Source organism: Camponotus vicinus, unplaced genomic scaffold (assembly GCF_025532165.1).
Source record: "Camponotus vicinus isolate PSW18456_S1 unplaced genomic scaffold, iyCamVici1.0 SCAF_7, whole genome shotgun sequence".
Classification (NCBI taxonomy): Eukaryota; Metazoa; Arthropoda; class Insecta; order Hymenoptera; family Formicidae; genus Camponotus; species Camponotus vicinus.
Window position 1 is genome coordinate 6,951,261 of NW_028141979.1, and position 23,913 is coordinate 6,975,173.

Below are 23,913 nucleotides of genomic sequence, written 5' to 3' on the forward strand. Positions count from 1 at the left end.
TAATTGAGAAATATTTCCAGAAATTACAATTTTTATATTATCAATATTATGAATAATCAAATGAAATCAACATTATAGTATCAATATTATGAAATGTAAAAATATATTTATTATAAAATAATTAAAATTTTTAATTGCATACGTGCAATCGTTTAATAAATATTCTAATTCGAATCAGTGATGAGAGAAATTCTCATTTTTTAAATTAAACCGATTGTATTTTTAATAATTAAATCTCGATAATGCAGTAATAAATGGAATTGCAATTCAGTTTAAATCGTAAATCAATTAGTATATAAATTAGTAATTTCAATGAAAGCTAGAATATTTTTTATATAATAAGTAATTGATAAAAGAACCGTAGCATATTATTTTCGGAAAGACAAAAAATGAATAAAAGAATAAACAAAAACAAATAAATTAGAAGACTGGAATAAATATTATATAACGATCTCAAGTAATCAAATTCCACTATTCCAATCATATATACATTCCATAGTATTGATAGCATGTCATTCTATAAATTATAATTTGAATACTTTACAATTTGCAATATTAGAGGTATAATTTTAATGACTAACAGATTAATTTCATTCGTTATATTATTTAGTATTTTATCGCGAGAGATATTATGCGCAGTAATGAGCTAGAATATACACTATTTGGTAAGTTTGTTATCACTAATTACTTTGTACGAGCAACTCAGTACATATCTAAATATAACCTACAGTTGGACGATTCTAACGATAAATCCTCACATTTCATACATAAACTACTTTGTGGAATAAAAAATCCCATATTTTATTATCAATTTGTCAATCAGTTTTTTTAATTTTTAACTTTCTTATAGTATGTTGTTTTGTTTAAAATATCCTGTATATATGTGTGTATCTGATAATAATTTTCATCATTCCATTATCTCAAAATTATAAAACAAAAAATTATTCAACCACTCACCAGTATGATGTGTAACAGCAGAGTTGATTAATGATGTAATCTGTAAAATTTAAATATATCTAAATTATATATAAAGCAGTGTCTAAAAAATGAATACTTATGAAGAAATATAATTATTTTGTGCAATGTCATTTTTTAATTGTTCCATAGATAAATATTTAATAGAAAAGATAAATAACAAAAATTTTTTTAGAATTGATTAGAATGAATTTTTATAAAATACTTGATCAAAATGAAAAAAAAATTTAATATATACGTAATATTACGTAAATTCTAAATAATTATAAATTTTAGACACTAGTTTTGATATATTTGTATATAAATATTTATTAATACAAATATTTTATTAAACATATTTATTAAATATGTTTTTTAATTATTCGAAATTATTATTTGCAGATTTATAATATAAAATATTTTATATATGCATAATATTATGTAATGTATAACTTAAAATGAATTTATTTATAATAAACTAATAAATAAATGAGAAATTAATTTTATGTGTAAAAAATAATATATTCAAATAATACAAATTACTCGCCTCACGGTTGTTCCACTATCGTCCGATGCCTTTCCAGATTTGCTCCTCCTCTGTTGTTCACTTTTTTCGTTGCTTCTTTATGGCTGTTCTTCAATCACTCGCGGAAACATAGTTAATTACGATCGTGCACGCACTAATTGATAGAATACGATAATCACTTTGTACAGCACTTTCAATGTTAATCACACTCACGCGCGTACTTTATTATATTACGATGAAAGAACAGCGCAGAAATTATCATTGCAGCTTTGATGTTCGAAAATCACAAAGCTCGAGTCGAGTTAACAGCTTATTAAAAGACACGTCATCCGAAAATAGAAAATTCATTATTGCACGTGTTACATCTAAAAGTCTACTCAAAAAAGTGCAATATACATATATATATACACTTACACATGCATATATATTATTAATAAACATATATTATTAATTCCGATCCTCTATTATATTCGAATTAGTCGGAGATTTGAATAATTTATATAGCATTCTGTGTGTTTGATTCGAAAATAATGTGTAAATTACATTTAAATAGTCGAAAATCTATATCGAAATGCGAAAGACAGATAAAATGTATTTAAATGTATTTATTAAAAACGTAATTATCGTCCGCAAATATCACTCACAATAAAAATCACAATAAAATCACAATAAAATCACAATAAAACAGCTTATAATGATCATCCTCTATTAATTTGATTTCTATTTAAAATTAATATATGTACGATATATGTGGTAAATAGTCGTTATCGCGATGCTCTTGCAATCATTAAAATCGCGAAATAATATAATATTATTAATAATATTTAATTATGCAGATTGGTAATCGTTAATTAGTAATCACGATTGCGATTATATGAAATGTAATACGACGATATACGGAGCAATTTACGCCGCTACCTTCTCGCTCAAATGTCATCGAACGAATGATATCAAAACAATACATACTTCGCTCTACCAAGGTCGGACCAGTGATACCAGATTCCGGCTCTTCGGTAGCGTGCGGTAGCATGGAGGAGATAATAGAAAGAGACAAAACATGATTCTCTCTCGCTCTTCTCTGCGAGAAAAAATGAAATGCTACCAAAAGGCCGGAATCTGGCATCACTGGGTCGGACACAGTACAATAACACTCAATTTTGACGTCACCACGAAACATTCAATATACTACAAAGGAAAATAATATACGAAATATTCTATTCTTCCTTCAAATAAATTATCAATTTAAAATTAATTATTCATTAATAATTGACGTATCGCGACTTTTAATTCATTCAATTTTCTTCAAAAATTTAAAATATAATATGTGATATTCGTGCGAACCTAAATTATATCATTAAAAAAAACTAGAATTTGCTCGCAAAAATCGTAATGGAACGGCAAGTTATAATTTCTATTCTAATTTCTCTCCTATCGTTTCGATTCTTACTTAAAGCTCGCTTCAAATGATCTGTAATTTGCGATGAAATTTGAAATAAAATTTTATTTTTAATTTTATTTATTTATGTCATATGAAAAAGTACAGAAATTTGAAAAATAAGATACATACACGTACATCAAATACATATACATGTATTGTAAAATATGTAGCACATAAAATTATAAATAAACAATTTTGTCATGAACATTTCCATGAATTTTTCCATGAACTGTCTAAAGCGAAGTCTAAATAAGAACTGAAGTGATTTTTGCAGGCAATTATAGTTTCTTTAACAACGTTTGAGAGATGTATTATATACATTGTGTTTTTAATTTTTCGTTGATTTCTGTTGTCGATTACTTTTAGATTGAAAAACGCGGAATAATCGTAGAATCGTAGAATCGAATAAAATAACAAAAAATCGTGATATGTCCACTAGCAATCAATAATCAATTTAAAATTAAAGAATGGAATATTTCGAGTTATAGTATGTTAAATATTACACGACGACAAACATTAAATGTTATACTCTGTGTTCGTGGCCTTCACATAGCATGCTTTGTTTACATTTCGTAGCCTTCCCATAGAGCGCTACTATTTACATGCCGTAACCTTGTTATCATTGTTCGACGATATTCGAGCGAGGATGTAACGGCGCGAATCGCTTCGTCGTTTTGATATACTCGCAATCGTGATTACTATAATTAACGATCAATCTGCGTAATTAAATAAGTGTTGTGATTAATGATAGAGCATCGTGATAACGACTATTTATCGAGGCGTATAATTTCGTTTTAAATAGGAATCAAAGCGACAGGAGATGAAAATTATAATGTTGTCTTATGATATTTACGCGAGCGATAATTACCTCTTTAAATATACTTCAAATATATATAATATTTCATTTAACACATGAATATAAATTTTTCTATTATTTCAATATATTTATCATTTTCAAAAGCACAGAATGATGTATAATTATTCGGATTAACTAATTTCAATAATGTAAAACCGTAATGTTTATTATTAATAATAATAATAATAATAATAATAACTTTATATATATTTCGCGGGATTTCTGTGTTTAAAATATAACGTGTACTAAATTTCAATGATGTATTTTCAAAATATCGAATAATATAAAGTATCCTTTAATTAGCTGTTAATTCGACTCGAGTTGCGCGATTTTTGAATAAACATAGCTTTGTGTGCAATCATAATTTTCTTCTTGTGTTCTTTCATCGTAATATCATGAGCATCGAATGTGATTAATATTGGATTAATATCGAGAGTACCATATAAAATATCGTGCGATTATCATATTCTACTGATTAGTGCGCGTGATCATAATTAACTATGTTTCCATAAGTGAGTGTCATGAAGGAATACCATGAAGAAACAATGAAAAATGAACAACAGAAGAAGAGTAAATCCTAGAAGACATCGAACAACGATAGAACAACTATAGGGGTGAGTGATTTATATTACTTACTAAATTATTTTTTACTTGTAAAATTAATTTCTTTTTTATTTTTTCTATCATTTTTTATAATCCATTTTGAATTATATATTACGTAATATTATGCATATATAAAGTATTTTATATTATAAAATACTACTCTACAAATAAATATTTTTGAATAATTAAAAAATGATTCTAATAAAATATTTATATCAATAAATATTTATATGCAAGTACATATAATAAAATATTTTAAAATAATGTTTAAAATTTATAAATCTTGAAAATATTTACATAATATATGTGAACTTTTTAATTATTTCATAACAATTCATGTTAAAAAAATGTTTTTTATTATTTGTGCAATATTTTTAATTAAATATCTATTTTAAAAAATGAAAAAATCTAATTAAAAAAAAACATTGCAAGCAATAATAACATTTTTCTTAAAGTCTCAATTATTTTAGACACTGCTTTATATACAATTTATATTTGTATTTTATAGGTCACAATGTTGATCAACTCTGCTGTTGCACATCGTACCGGTGAGTAGTTCCATGATTTTTTATTTCATAATTCTAGAATTATGAATTTAAAAATTATTATAACAAATACATGTACAAGATGTTTTAAAATTCCAAAACAATATATCCGAAATAACATATTCCGAAATAACATATTACAACAAGGAAGTTAAAAATATAAAAATATAACCAAACAATTAAAATTTATGATTTTTTTTAATCCAAAAAATAGTTTTTGCAATATAAAAATCTGAAGCGGGCTAATTACGTTTTGATAAGCTGCGCCTATTTATGAGTAAAGTAATTATTAATAGCACAATTAAAAACGTTTAAGCTAATAAAACGTTAAAGCTAATAAACGATCATATGCGTACTTCACATATTACTGTACTGTAATGTATAATATTCATTGCGAACAAATGTAGTTAAAAAACAAACTAATTTAATATAAATCATTAAAATTATATCTCTAATATTGCTATGAAGAATTATTTTCAATTAATTTATACTAGAACGATAATATAATACAGTAGAATATAAATATATTTTTAAATATGAATGGAAAAGAGAGTTTTAATCACGATCAGTTGACAATAATTATTCTTTTTTCAGAAATAACTGCTTCTTGATTTATCTTGTATAAATTCTAAATAGTATTTCTACTTATTATTACACTTTGCTAATGGAGTAACTTTTTTTAAATTAATTATTAATATAAATATTAATCTGAATATATTTCTTCATCGTGTAACAATAAGAGAGTTCTTAATATGTAACAATAAGAGAGATTTATAAGTTATTATTTTAATAACTTACAGATTTACTTTATTTGTTATATTATTTATTGGCGGTATATTTTATATCCTTAATTTATAATATATGTCAAGCAACACACAAGTGATAGGTTGAAAATATTTCAGGTCATTTAGGCGATTGCTGAAAATGTGATCTTTTTGCATATCTATATGATATTTATGCAAAATATTACTCTAGTTATGAAAAAAATTAAATATTCAGTATATATTAATTGGTATTATATTACTTGTATATAAATTTTCATCTGCAACATTATCTTTTAATCAGTACGTAATTTTCATATAATTTAAAAAATTCATATCCAGGAATTTTCAATATATGACTAATAAATGCGTACATAAAACTGGATATTTTCAAGAAAGGAGGGAATTTGGTTGCGATTCGATGGAAATACGACGGAATGAAATATTCAAGAGCGACATATCCAAGAGAGCATAATAAACGTTCCGTCGAAACGTCAAAATGCGTCGCGGACGTTTTTGAATTAGCGATATTGGGACAGAAATTCGTATTTCGGAAGAGAGAGAGAGACAGCTATAGCTGCGGCAGCGGAACTCGGACTCGCGTTCCGCGAACGCGGCTAAGCGGGTTTTATTTATGGCGGAAGATGTATCTTCCGTTGTCGCTCGACGTTTTCGAAACGCGACCGAGCCAATTACTGAGATTTCGCTTAACGTCGGCGGTGGGTGCGCGTATGCAAAAAGAGAAGGCGATACCCGCATTTACTCGGGCAGCGCCATTCGTAAAATATCCGCGTTGGAGGTTGCTGTACGGTTCGCCACCAACGGAATGCGAAGTAAATTACGCTGGCACTTAATTCTCGGCGGAAACTACGTACAAATGAAAATCGGAATTGCGGTACACAGCCGGTTCATTTGGAAAAATCAAATGTCCTTATTGATTCATAAACGAGCTTCACACGTCTCTTCAATTATTGTTTAACACGCGCGCAAGTGCCTGTGTAGTTAATTTACCTCTGTGTCGACAAGTTATAAAAGAAAAATACGAAGAGCAAATATTTAAAAAAATATAATGACTCCAATATTATTCTCTTATTATTTTATAAAGCATAATAGATGAACACTTTAATTAATAATGTATTCGATTCACTGTACAATCCAAGAGAACTTTGAGAAAATCTTGAATCACATTGGAATCTCTGAATAAATATTTAAACGAAAAATTCCAAAATTGAATATAAAATGAGAAACATGAAATATACTTATGAAAATCGCTCTTCGTAAATAGATTTCTCGATAAAAAAAAAATATTTCGCGAAATATTATCAATAATATTGGGATATTTCTGAATAACATGAGAAGAAGCATTTTCGCGAATGTATTATATTTGCATATAAGAGACTTTCGTTTTCCCTGGCGCAAGAAACATGCTTTCGAATTCTGATCACAGTTTTTGGCAAATGTCAAGTATCTCCGGGAATCTTGGGAAAGGCGAGAAATCGAAATGTGGTTATCGACATTCTTTTCTGCCTTTTATTTTTTTCATCATCGAAATGGAGCTAAAGGGAACGCCGTGAAATTTAAGGATTTCGCGTCGTGCGTAAGCCGGGGCGGCAATTTTCAAGGATTTCGCGCTACATTCTCCTCACGTAATCTTCTTTCGCCAGGAGTGTACCCCCCGCGACCCCCCGCGACCCTCCACGATTCTAAAAAACGTCACCCCTGTAACCTGGCAGTTAAAAATCTTCCCGTGCATTCCTCGCATCTAGCCGGCGATATATCTAGTTCCGCGCCGTCGACGCGATTTTCTTTGTTTCTCGTCGGATTGCATAAGACAAACGCTTTTAAGTTTTTACCGCCACATCAGTTTCTCATCCTTGCCGGCGAAAACAGTAAGACTGACAAATTTCCACCGTACTCTAAATGATCATTTATCAAAAATTCGCTTTGTTATCAAACTTTGAAAATTGGCATTAATTTAATTAGGCCAGCGAGAAGAGCGCGATTTTCATGGAAATACTCGCGTATTTCTTGTTAAGAATTTTTTTCAAAAGAATCAATATTATGTCGCAGCCGTTAATTGGAAAAGCTCGCATTAATCTAATGAAAGCACGCTGATTGCCCGCATCAATGTGCGACCTATCGTGGTAAATCTATATACCGATGTTATCTCGTTATATTGCTACGCAAACCATAATTCTAACATTTCGTTAGGGAACGAGTACATGTTATTCATGTACGCGGGCTCAACTCGATTTGCCTATCCGTAGACAACGCTTACATTTTACGCGAGCATGTCCGACATTTTATAGATAGCTCGTACGTTCGTATCGTCGAGGATAAATCTTTTGTTTTATGCGCGGAATACGTAATAAATAAGAGCTCCTCGGTTTTTCGCTTAGACTGAGAATTTATCTGCCGCAATGTTTTATTGATTCGTGAATCAATTCGAGTCTTTCAATAGGTATATTATTATAAGATCACAATGCTCTGCCGATGCTAAGTTTCTTTTGAAACATTTTATCAAGTATAATTGCTTGTACGCGAATGCTATTAATCTTGATCAAATTAATTTATATAAATCTTGCATAAAGAAATATTTTCCTTCGCGCAGTTATACTTTATAATTCAAATCATTACATGTACGTGCAATCTCTTAAAATTTTTGATAAACATAAAATTGAATAATCAATATATGAATTATTCTTTACACGTAAATGTATCACCAAAGTTAAACTGTGAAAAATGCAGAATATGTATATTTCTTGTATATAATTGCTTTATAGAAATATTACCTGTAAATATATAAAAAGTAGCAAAAGTCTAAAAGTCCCAAGAGACTCGAGTGCAACGGGCGACCACTAGAGGATGTTGAGAAAAGAGCATATCGACTTTGGTACAAGTCGTTCCACGTGGACACGAAAAGCAAATCTCTCTCGAACGAAAGTACGTGATGTGCAAGCGCACTTATTACTCTTCTCCAAAGTCTAATTTGCAGGGCGGGGTAGATGTCGAACAAGAGACAGGGATCCAAAGGATCACCGTCTGCAAGAAAAGATCCGTTTACATCTTAGACATTAAAAAAGGACATTAAGTTTTATGGCGCGATGTCTATTAAGCTTCGAACAATTCCTCAAGTAATTTGGTTTAAGAGCAACGCTCTTTTCGAATATTAAGATACATGAATCAAAGTTACGAGAATTAAGTTTTCTTAAAAATAATTACTTATTTTCGTTATCTAGGATTATACGTAAGTACAAATATTTAATCGTATATTAATTTCTGCAGGCAATAACAATGAACAAGCACGTAAGATACTTTGACGATCTCTTGCATTTCTAGATATTCTTATAAATTAAAAATTAATAATATTTATAAGATTTATAATTTGATCATATATTGTAAAGTATTAAAAAAAATGGATTCAGAGTTCTATATATATTTCAAAATATTAAATATATACAGGATATTCCACTTTAATTTTCATACCGTAATAACTCCGGAAAAACATGGTATTTTAGAAAAAAATGTTTCAAATAAAAGTTGTAGGGTTTAAAGTGGGAAAAAAGATAGAAATATTAATTTGACCTCAAGTGTAGATACTAAGATCATGTAAAGATCAACTAGTATTTTTAATGATATTACTCTAATTTGTCCATACAAATCAATTCCTCATAATATTCCACGTAAAAAGTTATAAGGATAGGATAACCAAAAATTGAATAGTTTACAAGATATTTTATACTTTATGTTGACATAATTTTATATAAATTATAAAATATTTCATAAAATATTTATTTATCGATTATTTTATCTCAATATTTTTATACAGAATAATGAGAGGAATAAATTAGTGTAAAGAAAACATAATTGTTTTTAAGAAAAAATATGAATTAACAAGGAGCAATTATATGTATATTTTTTCCTAAGAACAATTACGTGTTCTTTTACACTATTTATTCCTTCCATTATTCTTTGCATAAAAGAATTCAGGTAAGATAAATATTTTATGAAATATTTTATAGTTATAGTCTGCTAACTTATTAGAGATAAGGAATCTATTTATATAAAGTAATTAATTAATTCTATATTAATTAATTCTATTTAAAAAAACAAGGTTGATTTTCACATAGCCTTAGAACATACATCCTAATATTCCTATCTTTTTTTCCCTTTCAAACTTTACAATTTTTTTTAAACATTATTCCTATAAACACCATATTTTCGAATTATGAACGTATGAGTGTTAAAATGGAACACTCTGCGTATATACAATATATATATATATATGTTAAAGTGGAACTCTCTCTCTCTCTCTCTCTCTCTCTCTCTCTCTCTCTCTCTCTCTCTCGCCCCTCCCTCTCCCCTCTCTCGATATATATATATAGATGTATGTACGTATGTATATATATATGTTTGTACATAACCTTTGAGTAATAACAATATGCCATAGCTTTTGCTTTTGTTATCCACCTTATAGTTTACGTAAATAATTTTAACGGAAAAAATCGTTGCTAATTCCTTGTAAAAGATATTTTGCACAAAATTAGCAGCTTTTAATATTTGCGCTTATTATAATATTTCACTCTTTCTGTAATCTTTCTACAAATGATGAGATTATTAACAGTGAATAAGCAATGAATCGTAAAACTTGCTAGACAAATTTCGATCGTGTATCAATATTTACATTTATACAAAGAATCAGATATACGTTTTTTTGCGATCTTTCTCTGTTTCTTTTATCAGTTTCTATATTTTTCGTCGAAATGATTTCATTTGAATTTAGTCGTATACAATCTGTGATACAAAGTGGATATCATGTCAGGAAACAAAAGTGAATCCTATTTATGGGCGTATTTTACAAAAGACATTAATAATGCAGTGAGCAAGTGCAAAATTTGTGGCAAAGTTTATCTGTTAAAAAAGGATTACTATTATATAAAATCTCATATAACGAAGGAACATAAAGATTATGTCCCAAAAAGAAAAGAAGAATGGCCTTTTTCTATAATACAACAGAATATAACAAAATGTGATATTTGTGATAAGATGTATGACATAATGTTTACTACATCGGCTTGGATGCGAACACACTTAGAATCTATACATAACATAAATAAAAAGAATCAAGACTGGATGTCACAGTATAAGTATATTGCATCAAATAAAACAATAGAGTGCATACATTGCAAAATAATCTTTCAAAATGATATTAAACATAAGTTCAATGCAATGAAACATTTAATCGATGCTCATCAAATCGCTGGAATATCTATGGAATTTAGATCAACGGGGTAAGACTAATGACAATAACCTGAATATTAAAATTTTATCTCTTCTGAATCATTTATATATACTTTTGTGTAACATATGTAAAATTATATATAATAAAATTGTAAAATTTAGATATTTAACATGTCAATCACAAAGATTATGTATATTTGGATAAATTTCTTTTTTAAATTTACATACACATATATGCGTATATATACATATATATATATACATATACATATATATATATATATATATATATATATATATATATATATATATATATATATATGATTGACATATATATATATATATATATATATATATATATATATATGATTGAATTACAATCTAAATAGTTTATTTAATTCTGGATGTAAATACTGAAGATGTTGTTACATCAAGCAATTATCAATCAATCCATAATTTGGATCGCAACAATTTTTTATATCTTGACAGAAATGCTGAAAATGTTGCTGTATCAAGCGGATGTCAACAGCTAACGTATAATTTGGACCATAATGTAAGCAGTTCTTCTTTAAGTTCTAGCACAAATGTTATAGATACTCCTACAACGAGCCATCAACAACCAATACACAATTGTTATCAATCGAACTTTGAATATGAAGATCTTTGCGCAATCGAAGATATGTTAAAAAATATTAAGTAAGAAAATGGAAGAATTAATGCTCTTTGGATGTGAGTAATTATTTACATTGCTTCTTACTCCCGACTGCAGCCAATCTACAGTTGTTGATGTAGCATTAAATAATATAACATGAAATTATAATTACATAATTTTAGGAATGTATATTTTTTTATTATCTATTTATCAAATATTGACAAAGATATAATTTTATTTATATTTTTCATATCATTTGTATCTAATTTGTTACATATGATATATATAACATTTCTGAAATATTACATAACCTATTATTGATTTTAAAATAGCATTAAACAATATAACATAAAATTGTAATCGTAATATAATCTAGAAATTTATGAATATTTGTTTATTTATCAAATACCGACAAAGATATAATTTTATTTATATTTTTCATGCTATTTGTATCTATAATTTGTTAAATAATATTTCTATATGTTAACATAATATTTCTCATATGTTACATATATCATATGTTACATATATCATTTATTACTGATTCTGATATAGCATTAAACAATATAACATAAAATTATAATTGTAATATAATCTATAATTTTATGAATATATTTGTTTATTATCTATTTATCATTCATTCATCATTTACCGTCAAAGATATAATTTTATTTATATTTTTCATATAATTTCTATCTATAGTTTGTTATATATAACATTTCTCAAATATTACGTACATCATAATCTACTACTAATTTTGCGAAAATTATTTTTTAAACATATTGTATGAACGAAGTTATTCAAACAGATATTGGATTTTGATTGTATCTTCAATTTTTGACGTGTGTGATGCATTGATAGTAATAAAGAAATTAATAATATACAATTTATTCAATCTCTCCCCTTCAAATAAAACGATATTATTAAATATATTACATATAATATAACCTTTTAATTTATAATTATTCCAACACATATACATACACATAAATATATATGTATATACACACACACACACACACATAAAATTATATATATATATTTATATAATATTATATAATCTTCGATTAATATTCCGCAACTCTCTCTTTCTTATGAATGTGATAATTTACGTGAATCATTTTAACAGAAAAAATCGATTAATTCTTTGTAAAAGATATCTTACACAAAAATGGTAGTTTTTGATATTTGCGTCTGTTAGAATATTAAATCGTTGCTTGTTACGCTAATTGATATATCATATTTTCTTAAAAACAATTACGTGTTTTTTACCAATTAATTCCTCTCATTATTCTATACCTAAAAGTATTAAACAAAATAATCGGAAAATAAATATTTTATGAGATATTTCATAGTGCATGTAAACTTATATCAACTTAGAATATAAAATATCTCGTAAACTATTCAATTTTTGGCTATGCTTTATAACACTTTACACAGAATATTGTGGGGAATCGATTTATATGGATAAATTAGTGCTATTTAAAAAAATAAGTTGACTTTCACATAGTCTTAGAACTTACATTCTAATATTCTTATCTTTTTTCCCCTTTCAAACTTTACAACTTTTATTTGAAACATTTTTCCTATAAACGCCATATTTTCGAATTATGAACGTATGAGTGTTAAAGTGGAACACTCTGTGTATATATGTATATATACACATATATATATATATACAGTGTTCCACTTTAACATATATATATATAGATGTATGTACGTATGTATGTATGTATGTACATAACCTTCGAGTAATAACAATATTCCATAGCTTTTGCCTTCTTATCTACCTGATAGTTTACGTAAATAATTTTAACGGAAGAAATCGTTGCTAATTCCTTGTAAAAGATATTTTGCATAAAATTGGCAGCTTTTAATATTTGCGCTTATTATAATATTTCACTCTTTTTGTAATCTTTCTGCAAATGATGAGATTATTAACAGTGATCCCTTATCACTTAAGGGATTAACAGTGAATAAGCAATGAATCGTAAAACTTGCTAGACAAATTTCGATCGTGTATCAATATTTACATTTATACAAAGAATCAGATATACGTTTTTTTGCGATCTTTCTCTGTTTCTTTTATCAGTTTCTATATTTTTCGTCGAAATGATTTCATTTGAATTTAGTCGTATACAATCTGTGATACAAAGTGGATATCATGCCAGGAAACAAAAGTGAATCCTATTTATGGGCGTATTTTACAAAAGACATTAATAATGCAGTGAGCAAGTGCAAAATTTGTGGCAAAGTTTGTCTGTTAAAAAAGGATTACTATTATATAAAATCTCATATAACGAAGGAACATAAAGATTCTGTCCCAAAAAGAAAAGAAGAATGGCCTTTTTCTATAATACAACAGAATATAACAAAATGTGGTATTTGTGATAAGATGTATGACATAAGGTTTACTACATCGGCTTGGATGGGAATACACTTAGAATCTATACATAACATAAATAAAAAGAATCAAGACTGGATGTCACATTATAAGTATACTGCATCAAATAAAACAATAGAGTGCATACATTGCAAAATAATCTTTCAAAATGATATTAAACATAAGTATTTCAATGCAATGAAACATTTAATCGATGCTCATCAAATCGCTGGAATATCTATGGAATTTAGATCAACGGGGTAAGACTAATGACAATAATCTGAATATTACAATTTTATCTCTTCTGAATCATTTATATATACTTTTGTGTAACATATGTAAAATTATATATAATAAAATTGTAAAATTTAGATATTTAACATGTCAATCACAAAGATTATGTATATTTGGATAAATTTCTTTTTTAAATTTACATACACATATATGCGTATATATACATATATATATATATATATATATACATATACATATATATATATATATATATATATATATATATATATATATATGATTGAATTACAATCTAAATAGTTTATTTAATTCTGGATGTAAATACTGAAGATGTTGTTACATCAAGCAATTATCAATCAATCCATAATTTGGATCGCAACAATTTTTTATATCTTGACAGAAATGCTGAAAATGTTGCTGTATCAAGCGGATGTCAACAGCTAACGTATAATTTGGACCATAATGTAAGCAGTTCTTCTTTAAGTTCTAGCACAAATGTTATAGATACTCCTACAACGAGCCATCAACAACCAATACACAATTGTTATCAATCGAACTTTAAATATGAAGATCTTTGCGCAATCGAAGATATGTTAAAAAATATTAAGTAAGAAAATGGAAGAATTAATGCTCTTTGGATGTGAGTAATTATTTACATTGCTTCTTACTCCCGACTGCAGCCAATCTACAGTTGTTGATGTAGCATTAAATAATATAACATGAAATTATAATTACATAATTTTAGGAATGTATATTTTCTTATTATCTATTTATCAAATATTGACAAAGATATAATTTTATTTATATTTTTCATATCATTTGTATCTAATTTGTTACATATGATATATATAACATTTCTGAAATATTACATAACCTATTATTGATTTTAAAATAGCATTAAACAATATAACATAAAATTGTAATCGTAATATAATTTAGAAATTTATGAATATTTGTTTATTTATCAAATACCGACAAAGATATAATTTTATTTATATTTTTCATGCTATTTGTATCTATAATTTGTTAAATAATATTTCTATATGTTAACATAATATTTCTCATATGTTACATATATCATAATTTATTACTGATTCTGATATAGCATTAAACAATATAACATAAAATTATAATTGTAATATAATCTATAATTTTATGAATATATTTGTTTATTATCTATTTATCAGATACCGTCAAAGATATAATTTTATTTATATTTTTCATATAATTTCTATCTATAGTTTGTTATATATGTTATATATAACATTTCTCAAATATTACGTACATCATAATCTACTAATTTTGCGAAAATTATTTTTTAAACATATTGTATGAACGAAGTTATTCAAACAGATATTGGATTTTGATTGTATCTTCAATTTTTGACGTGTGTGATGCATTGATAGTAATAAAGAAATTAATAATATACAATTTATTCAATCTCTCCCCTTCAAATAAAACGATATTATTAAATATATTACATATAATATAACCTTTTAATTTATAATTATTCCAACACATATACATACACATAAATATATATGTATATACACACACACACACACACACATAAAATTATATATATATATTTATATAATATTATATAATCTTCGATTAATATTCCGCAACTCTCTCTTTCTTATGAACGTGATAATTTACGTGAATCATTTTAACAGAAAAAATCGATTAATTCTTTGTAAAAGATATCTTACACAAAAACGGTAGTTTTTGATATTTGCGTCTGTTAGAATATTAAATCATTGCTTGTTACGCAAATTGATATATCATATTTTCTTAAAAACAATTACGTGTTTTTTACCAATTAATTCCTCTCATTATTCTATATCTAAAAGTATTAAACAAAATAATCGGAAAATAAATATTTTATGAGATATTTCATAATGTATGTAAACTTATATCAACTTAGAATATAAAATATCTCGTAAACTATTCAATTTTTGGCTATGCTTTATAACACTTTACACAGAATATTGTGGGGAATCGATTTATATGGATAAATTAGTGCTATTTAAAAAAATAAGTTGACTTTCACATAGTCTTAGAACTTACATTCTAATATTCTTATCTTTTTTCCCCTTTCAAACTTTACAACTTTTATTTGAAACATTTTTCCTATAAACGCCATATTTTCGAATTATGAACGTATGAGTGTTAAAGTGGAACACTCTGTGTATATATGTATATATACATATATATATATATATATACAGTGTTCCACTTTAACATATATATATAGATGTATGTACGTATGTATGTATGTATGTACATAACCTTCGAGTAATAACAATATTCCATAGCTTTTGCCTTCTTATCTACCTGATAGTTTACGTAAATAATTTTAACGGAAGAAATCGTTGCTAATTCCTTGTAAAAGATATTTTGCATAAAATTGGCAGCTTTTAATATTTGCGCTTATTATAATATTTCACTCTTTTTGTAATCTTTTTGCAAATGATGAGATTATTAACAGTGAATAAGCAATGAATCTTAACTTGCTAGACAAATTTCGATCGTGTATCAATATTTACATTTATACAAAGAATCAGATATACGTTCTTTTGCGATCTTTCTCTGTTTCTTTTATCAGTTTCTATATTTTTCGTCGAAATGATTTCATTTGAATTTAGTCGTATACAATCTGTGATACAAAGTGGATATCATGCCACGAAACAAAAATGAATCCTATTTATGGGCGTATTTTACAAAAGACATTAATAATGCAGAGGGCAAGTGCAAAATTTGTGGCAGTGTTTATATTTTAAAAAAGGAATTCAACAATATAAAACATCATATAATGACAAAACATAAAGATTCTCTCCTCTCGAAAGGAAAAGGAAAAAGGCATTTTTCTCTAATACAAAAGCATCAAATAAAATGTAATAATTGTGAAAAGACGTATAAGATCGGCTGTTATGGAACGAATTCGATGAGAATACACTTAGAAAATGTGCATAATATAAATATAGAGAATCAAAACTGGATGTCACATTATAAATATACTATATCAAATGAAACAATGGAGTGCAAACATTGCAAAATAATCTTCCAAAATGATGTTAAACATAAGTATTTCAATGCAATGAAACATTTAATCGATGCTCATCAAATCGCTGGAATATCTTTGGAATTTAGATCAACGAGGTAAGACTAATGACAATAATCTGAATATTACTATTTTATCTCTCCTGAATCATTTATATATACTTTTGTGTAACATATGTAAAATTATATATAATAAAATTGTAAAATTTAGATATTTAACATGTCAATCACAAAGATTACGTATATTTGGATAAATTTCTTTTTTAAATTTACATACACATATATGCGTATATATACATATATATATACATATACATATATATACATATATATATATATATATATATATATATATATATATGATTGAATTACAATCTAAATAGTTTATTTAATTCTGGATGTAAATACTGAAGATGTTGTTACATCGAGCAATTATCAATCAATCCATAATTCGGATGGCAACAATTTTTTATATCTTGATAGAAATGCTGAAGATGTTGCTGTATCAAGCGGATGTCAACAGCTAACGTATAATTTGGACCATAATGTAAGCAGTTCTTCTTTAAGTTCTAGCACAAATGTTATAGATACTTCTACAACGAGCAATCAACAACCAATACACAATTGTTATCATTCGGACTTTGATTATGAAGATCTTTGCGCAATTGAAGATATGTTAAAAAATATTAAGTAAGAAAATGGAAGAATTAATCTCTTCTGAATCATTTATATATACTTTTGTGTAACATATGTAAAATTATATATAATAAAATTGTAAAATTTAGATATTTAACATGTCAATCACAAAGATTACGTATATTAGATAAATTTCTTTTTTAAATTTACATACACATATATGCGTATATATACATATATATATACATATATATATATATATATATATATATATATATATATGTATATATATATGATTGAATTACAATCTAAATAGTTTATTTAATTCTGGATGTAAATACTGAAGATGTTGTTACATCGAGCAATTATCAATCAATCCATAATTCGGATGGCAACAATTTTTTATATCTTGATAGAAATGCTGAAGATGTTGCTGTATCAAGCGGATGTCAACAGCTAACGTATAATTTGGACCAAAATGTAAGCAGTTCTTCTTTAAGTTCTAGCACAAATGTTATAGATACTTCTACAACGAGCAATCAACAACCAATACACAATTGTTATCAATCGGACTTTGATTATGAAGATCTTTGCGCAATTGAAGATATGTTAAAAAATATTAAGTAAGAAAATGGAAGAATTAATGCTCTTTGGATGTGAGTAATTATTTACATTGCTTTTTACTCCCGACTGCAGCCAATCTATGGTTGTTGATGTAGCATTAAATAATATAACATGAAATTATAATTATATAATTTTAGGAATGTATATTTTCTTATTATCTATTTATCAAATATTGACAAAGATATAATTTTATTTATATTTTTCATATCATTTGTATCTAATTTGTTACATATGTTATATATAACATTTCTGAAATATTACATAATCTATTATTGATTTTAAAATAGCATTAAACAATATAACATAAAATTATAATCGTAATATAATCTAGAAATTTATGAATATTTGTTTATTTATCAAATACCGACAAAGATATAATTTTATTTATATTTTTCATGCTATTTGTATCTATAATTTGTTAAATAATATTTCTATATGTTAACATAATATTTCTCATATGTTACATATATCATAATTTATTACTGATTCTGATATAGCATTAAACAACATAACATAAAATTATAATTGTAATATAATCTATAATTTTGTGAATATATTTGTTTATTATTTATTTATCATTCATTCATCATTTACCGTCAAAGATATAATTTTATTTATATTTTTCATATAATTTCTATCTATAGTTTGTTATATATAACATTTCTCAAATATTACGTACATCATAATCTACTACTAATTTTGCGAAAATTATTTTTTAAACATATTGTATGAACGAAGTTATTCAAACAGATATTGGATTTTGATTGTATCTTCAATTTTTGACGTGTGTGATGCATTGATAGTAATAAAGAAATTAATAATATACAATTTATTCAATCTCTCCCCTTCAAATAAAACGATATTATTAAATATATTACATATAATATAACCTTTTAATTTATAATTATTCCAACACATATACATACACATAAATATATATGTATATACACACACACACACACACATAAAATTATATATATATATTTATATAATATTATATAATCTTCGATTAATATTCCGCAACTCTCTCTTTCTTATGAATGTGATAATTTACGTGAATCATTTTAACAGAAAAAATCGATTAATTCTTTGTAAAAGATATCTTACACAAAAATGGTAGTTTTTGATATTTGCGTCTGTTAGAATATTAAATCGTTGCTTGTTACGCTAATTGATATATCATATTTTCTTAAAAACAATTACGTGTTTTTTACCAATTAATTCCTCTCATTATTCTATACCTAAAAGTATTAAACAAAATAATCGGAAAATAAATATTTTATGAGATATTTCATAATGTATGTAAACTTATATCAACTTAGAATATAAAATATCTCGTAAACTATTCAATTTTTGGCTATGCTTTATAACACTTTACACAGAATATTGTGGGGAATCGATTTATATGGATAAATTAGTGCTATTTAAAAAAATAAGTTGACTTTCACATAGTCTTAGAACTTACATTCTAATATTCTTATCTTTTTTCCCCTTTCAAACTTTACAACTTTTATTTGAAACATTTTTCCTATAAACGCCATATTTTCGAATTATGAACGTATGAGTGTTAAAGTGGAACACTCTGTGTATATATGTATATATACATATATATATATATACAGTGTTCCACTTTAACATATATATATAGATGTATGTACGTATGTATGTATGTATGTACATAACCTTCGAGTAATAACAATATTCCATAGCTTTTGCCTTCTTATCTACCTGATAGTTTACGTAAATAATTTTAACGGAAGAAATCGTTGCTAATTCCTTGTAAAAGATATTTTGCATAAAATTGGCAGCTTTTAATATTTGCGCTTATTATAATATTTCACTCTTTTTGTAATCTTTCTGCAAATGATGAGATTATTAACAGTGAATAAGCAATGAATCGTAAAACTTGCTAGACAAATTTCGATCGTGTATCAATATTTACATTTATACAAAGAATCAGATATACGTTTTTTTGCGATCTTTCTCTGTTTCTTTTATCAGTTTCTATATTTTTCGTCGAAATGATTTCATTTGAATTTAGTCGTATACAATCTGTGATACAAAGTGGATATCATGCCACGAAACAAAAGTGAATCCTATTTATGGGCGTATTTTACAAAAGACATTAATAATACAGAGGGCAAGTGCAAAATTTGTAGTAGGCAGTGTTTTTGCCATTTGGCAGTGTTTATATTTTAAAAAAGGAATTCAACAATATAAAATATCATATAATGACAAAACATAAAGATTCTCTCCTCTCGAAAAGAAAAGGAAAAAAGCATTTTTCTCTAATACAAAAGCATCGAACAAAATGTAATAATTGTGAAAAGACGTATAAGATCGGCTGTTCTGGATCGAATTCGATGAGAATACACTTACAAAATGCGCATAATATAAATATAGATAATCAAAACTGGATGTCACATTATAAATATACTATATCAAATGAAACAATGGAGTGCAAACATTGCAAAATAATCTTTCAAAATGATGTTAAACATAAGTATTTCAATGCAATGAAACATTTAATCGATGCTCATCAAATCGCTGGAATATCTTTGGAATTTAGATCAACGAGGTAAGACTAATGACACTAACCTGAATATTACTATTTTATCTCTTCCGAATCATTTATATATACTTTTGTGTAACATATGTAAAATTATATATAATAAAATCGTAAAATTTAGATATTTAATATATCTATCACAAAGATTATGAATATTTGGATAAATTTCTTTTTTTAATTTACATACACACATATGTGTGTGTATATATATATATATATATATATATATATATATATATATATATATATATTATTGGATTACAATCCAAGTAGTTTATTTAATTCTTGACGTAAATACTGAAGATGTTGTTACATCAAGCAATTATCAATCAATCCATAATTCGGATCGCAACAATTTTTTATATCTTGACAGAAATGCCGAAAATGTTGCTGTATCAAGCGGATGTCAACAGTCAACGTATGATTGGAACCACTATGCAAGCAGTTCTTTAGGTTTTAGCACAAATGCCACAGATACTCTTACAACTAGCCACAACAATTTTTTATATCTTGACAGAAATGCTGAAAATGTTGCTGTATCAAGCGGATGTCAACAGCCAACGTATAGTTGGAACCACTATGCAAGCAGTTCTTTAGGTTTTAGCACAAATGCCACAGATACTCTTACAACTAGCCACGACAATTTTTTATGTCTTGACAGAAATGCTGAAAATGTTGCTGTATCAAACAGATGTCAACAGCCAACGTATGGTTGGAACCACTATGCAAGCAGTTCTTCTTTAAGTTCTAGCACAAATGTTATAGATACTCCTACAACGAGCCATCAACAACCAATACACATTTGTTATCAATCAGACTTTGTATATGAGAATCTTTGCGCGATCGAAGATATGTTAAAAGAAAATGAATAAGAAAATAGAAGAATTAATTAAAAAGGTTCTCGATCTTTGTCTTCGGAGAAGTTGAGTTGTCTTCATTCGTCTCCAACGGCTCGTCATTGTTTTCGAAATAATGAGATACCGAAGCATTTATTATTACTTTAGACGGCACACTTTGTAATTGACTCCGATATAAAACCTTTTGTTATTTTTTATCACATCATCACATTTGTGCTGAAGATGGCCCAAAAATAGGGTCGAAACGTTCGCAAACTTTTCTTTGTAATTTGTTCCATACTTATTTGATTATTATACAATAAATAACTGTATTATTATACAATAAATAACTGTGTTATAAGATCGACACAAGAATTAATGCTTTTTGTGGATGTGAGTAATTATTTACATTGCTTTTTGATGTAGCATTAAATATAATATTATATAGGATAATATAGCATTAAATATAACAATGTAACCTAAAATTATAATTGTAATGTAATCTAGAATTTTATGAATATATTTGTTTATTATTTATTTTTCAAATACCGACAAAGATATAATTTTATATTTTATATTTTTCATATTATTTGTATATTTATAATTTGTTAAATATGTTATACATAACATTTCTCAAATATTACATGTATCATAATTCATTACTGATTTTGCGAAAATAATTTTTTAAATGTATCATGTTAACGAACTTATTTAAATAGATATTGAATTTTAATTGTATCTTCAATTTTTTGACGTGTGTGATGCATTGATAGTAACAAAAAAATTAATAATATAAAATTTATTCAATCTCTCCCCTTCAAATAAAACGATATTATTAAATATATTACATATAATGTAACCTTTTAATTTATTCCAACACATATACATACACACATATATGTGTGTGTGTGTGTGTGTGTGTGTGTGTGTGTGTGTGTGTTAATATATTTATATATTATTATTCAGAATATAAGCAAAAATTGCAGAGTTTCTTTTATAATTTGCAATACCACAAATCATCTTCTTAATGTCGCAACGCCTTACATAGACCATACTGAACGTTACAAGAAGCGAAACTTTGCTGAAATAACCGAGAAAGTTACGAAAGGAGCGAAAGTACTTGCCGAGTCAAAGGAGGAATTATAAACGAAATGTAATAGTTCTCGTGAGAATTGTAAAGGAATATAAGAGACTGTAAGGTCCGTACCCTCTCTCGAAAACGAAATTTCAAAACTCCTTGATTCTTTGTAGCTGCGATAGCAACGGATTAGCAACACGCATTAACCGAATTAACGGCTACATTAGCATTTATGTCTCGACATTTTGCGCGGCACAATTACAATCACGTGCATTACATTTATCATACATGGCGCATATTCGCCGCGTGCTTTGACATAATAACAAGAAACAACCGAAAGAGATTAGAGTAGAACGGAGTTAGGTATTAGACTATCTCAGAGAATACTGGTATTAGAATAGAGATACTGGAAGGTTAATCGCGTATTCTAAGATTCTACGATTCCAAATCTAGACGATTCAAGGACAAAATGAGTCGCGCGCGATACGATCGCGTAATCGAGGCATCCTATCGCGTTTTAACGGATTAATTCCCGAAGGGGGAGATGAGGCGGAAAGATAACTCGGCGAATAAATTTCGCGGAGTATAACTAGACCGGTCGAAATCGGTCTTCCGAGCGGCCGAACGTCAACGGAATGGCAATCAAAATGCCGTACCGGGCTGAAATAGACCGACATCGTGATCAATGCGGCCGATAAAGTACCGGAAGATAGATGCGTAATTAACGCCGCGAATTGGGAACGAATATGTAGCTCTATCCGGTCCGCCCACGCGATATCCGCGCCGTCCTTTCGACCCGCGGATAACATCTGCACGCACGGCTGTTAGTTACACGTTTGATAACGGGCCTCGAGATAAATGCACGATTTACACTTCAGTTTCGGGGCACTGTCGGC

The 23,913-nt window shown here is 26.9% G+C and overlaps 3 protein-coding genes across 15 annotated transcripts in view; 2 read left to right on the top strand and 1 right to left on the bottom strand.

The window, feature by feature from the left end:
* Positions 1-23,913, bottom strand: part of LOC145975155 (alkaline phosphatase) — a 196,406-nt gene that overhangs the window by 97,505 nt on the left and 74,988 nt on the right. The window lies entirely within an intron of this gene.
* LOC145974953 (uncharacterized) lies at positions 17,159-18,537 on the top strand. Its single transcript, XM_083105092.1, has 3 exons — positions 17,159-17,373; positions 17,758-17,879; positions 18,302-18,537. The coding sequence occupies exons 1-3, from the start codon at positions 17,159-17,161 to the stop codon at positions 18,535-18,537; spliced, it is 573 nt and encodes a 190-aa protein (XP_082961218.1).
* On the top strand, positions 20,595-22,428 carry LOC145975157 (uncharacterized). The gene is made up of 2 exons (XM_083105426.1): positions 20,595-21,112; positions 21,477-22,428. Exons 1-2 carry the CDS (start codon positions 20,766-20,768, stop codon positions 21,973-21,975), a joined length of 846 nt encoding a protein of 281 aa, XP_082961552.1. The 5' UTR covers positions 20,595-20,765; the 3' UTR covers positions 21,976-22,428.

Bases quoted from the DNA above. Each gene is read 5' to 3' on its own strand.
- LOC145974953 (XM_083105092.1), top strand. From the start codon at position 17,159: ATGAGAATACACTTAGAAAATGTGCATAATATAAATATAGAGAATCAA. The intron at 17,374-17,757 runs GTAAGACTAATG...ATATCTTGATAG, and splicing joins TTGGAATTTAGATCAACGAG to AAATGCTGAAGATGTTGCTG. The intron at 17,880-18,301 runs ATCAACAACCAA...ATAATTCGGATG, and splicing joins AGATACTTCTACAACGAGCA to GCAACAATTTTTTATATCTT.
- LOC145975157 (XM_083105426.1), top strand. From the start codon at position 20,766: ATGACAAAACATAAAGATTCTCTCCTCTCGAAAAGAAAAGGAAAAAAG. The intron at 21,113-21,476 runs GTAAGACTAATG...ATATCTTGACAG, and splicing joins TTGGAATTTAGATCAACGAG to AAATGCCGAAAATGTTGCTG.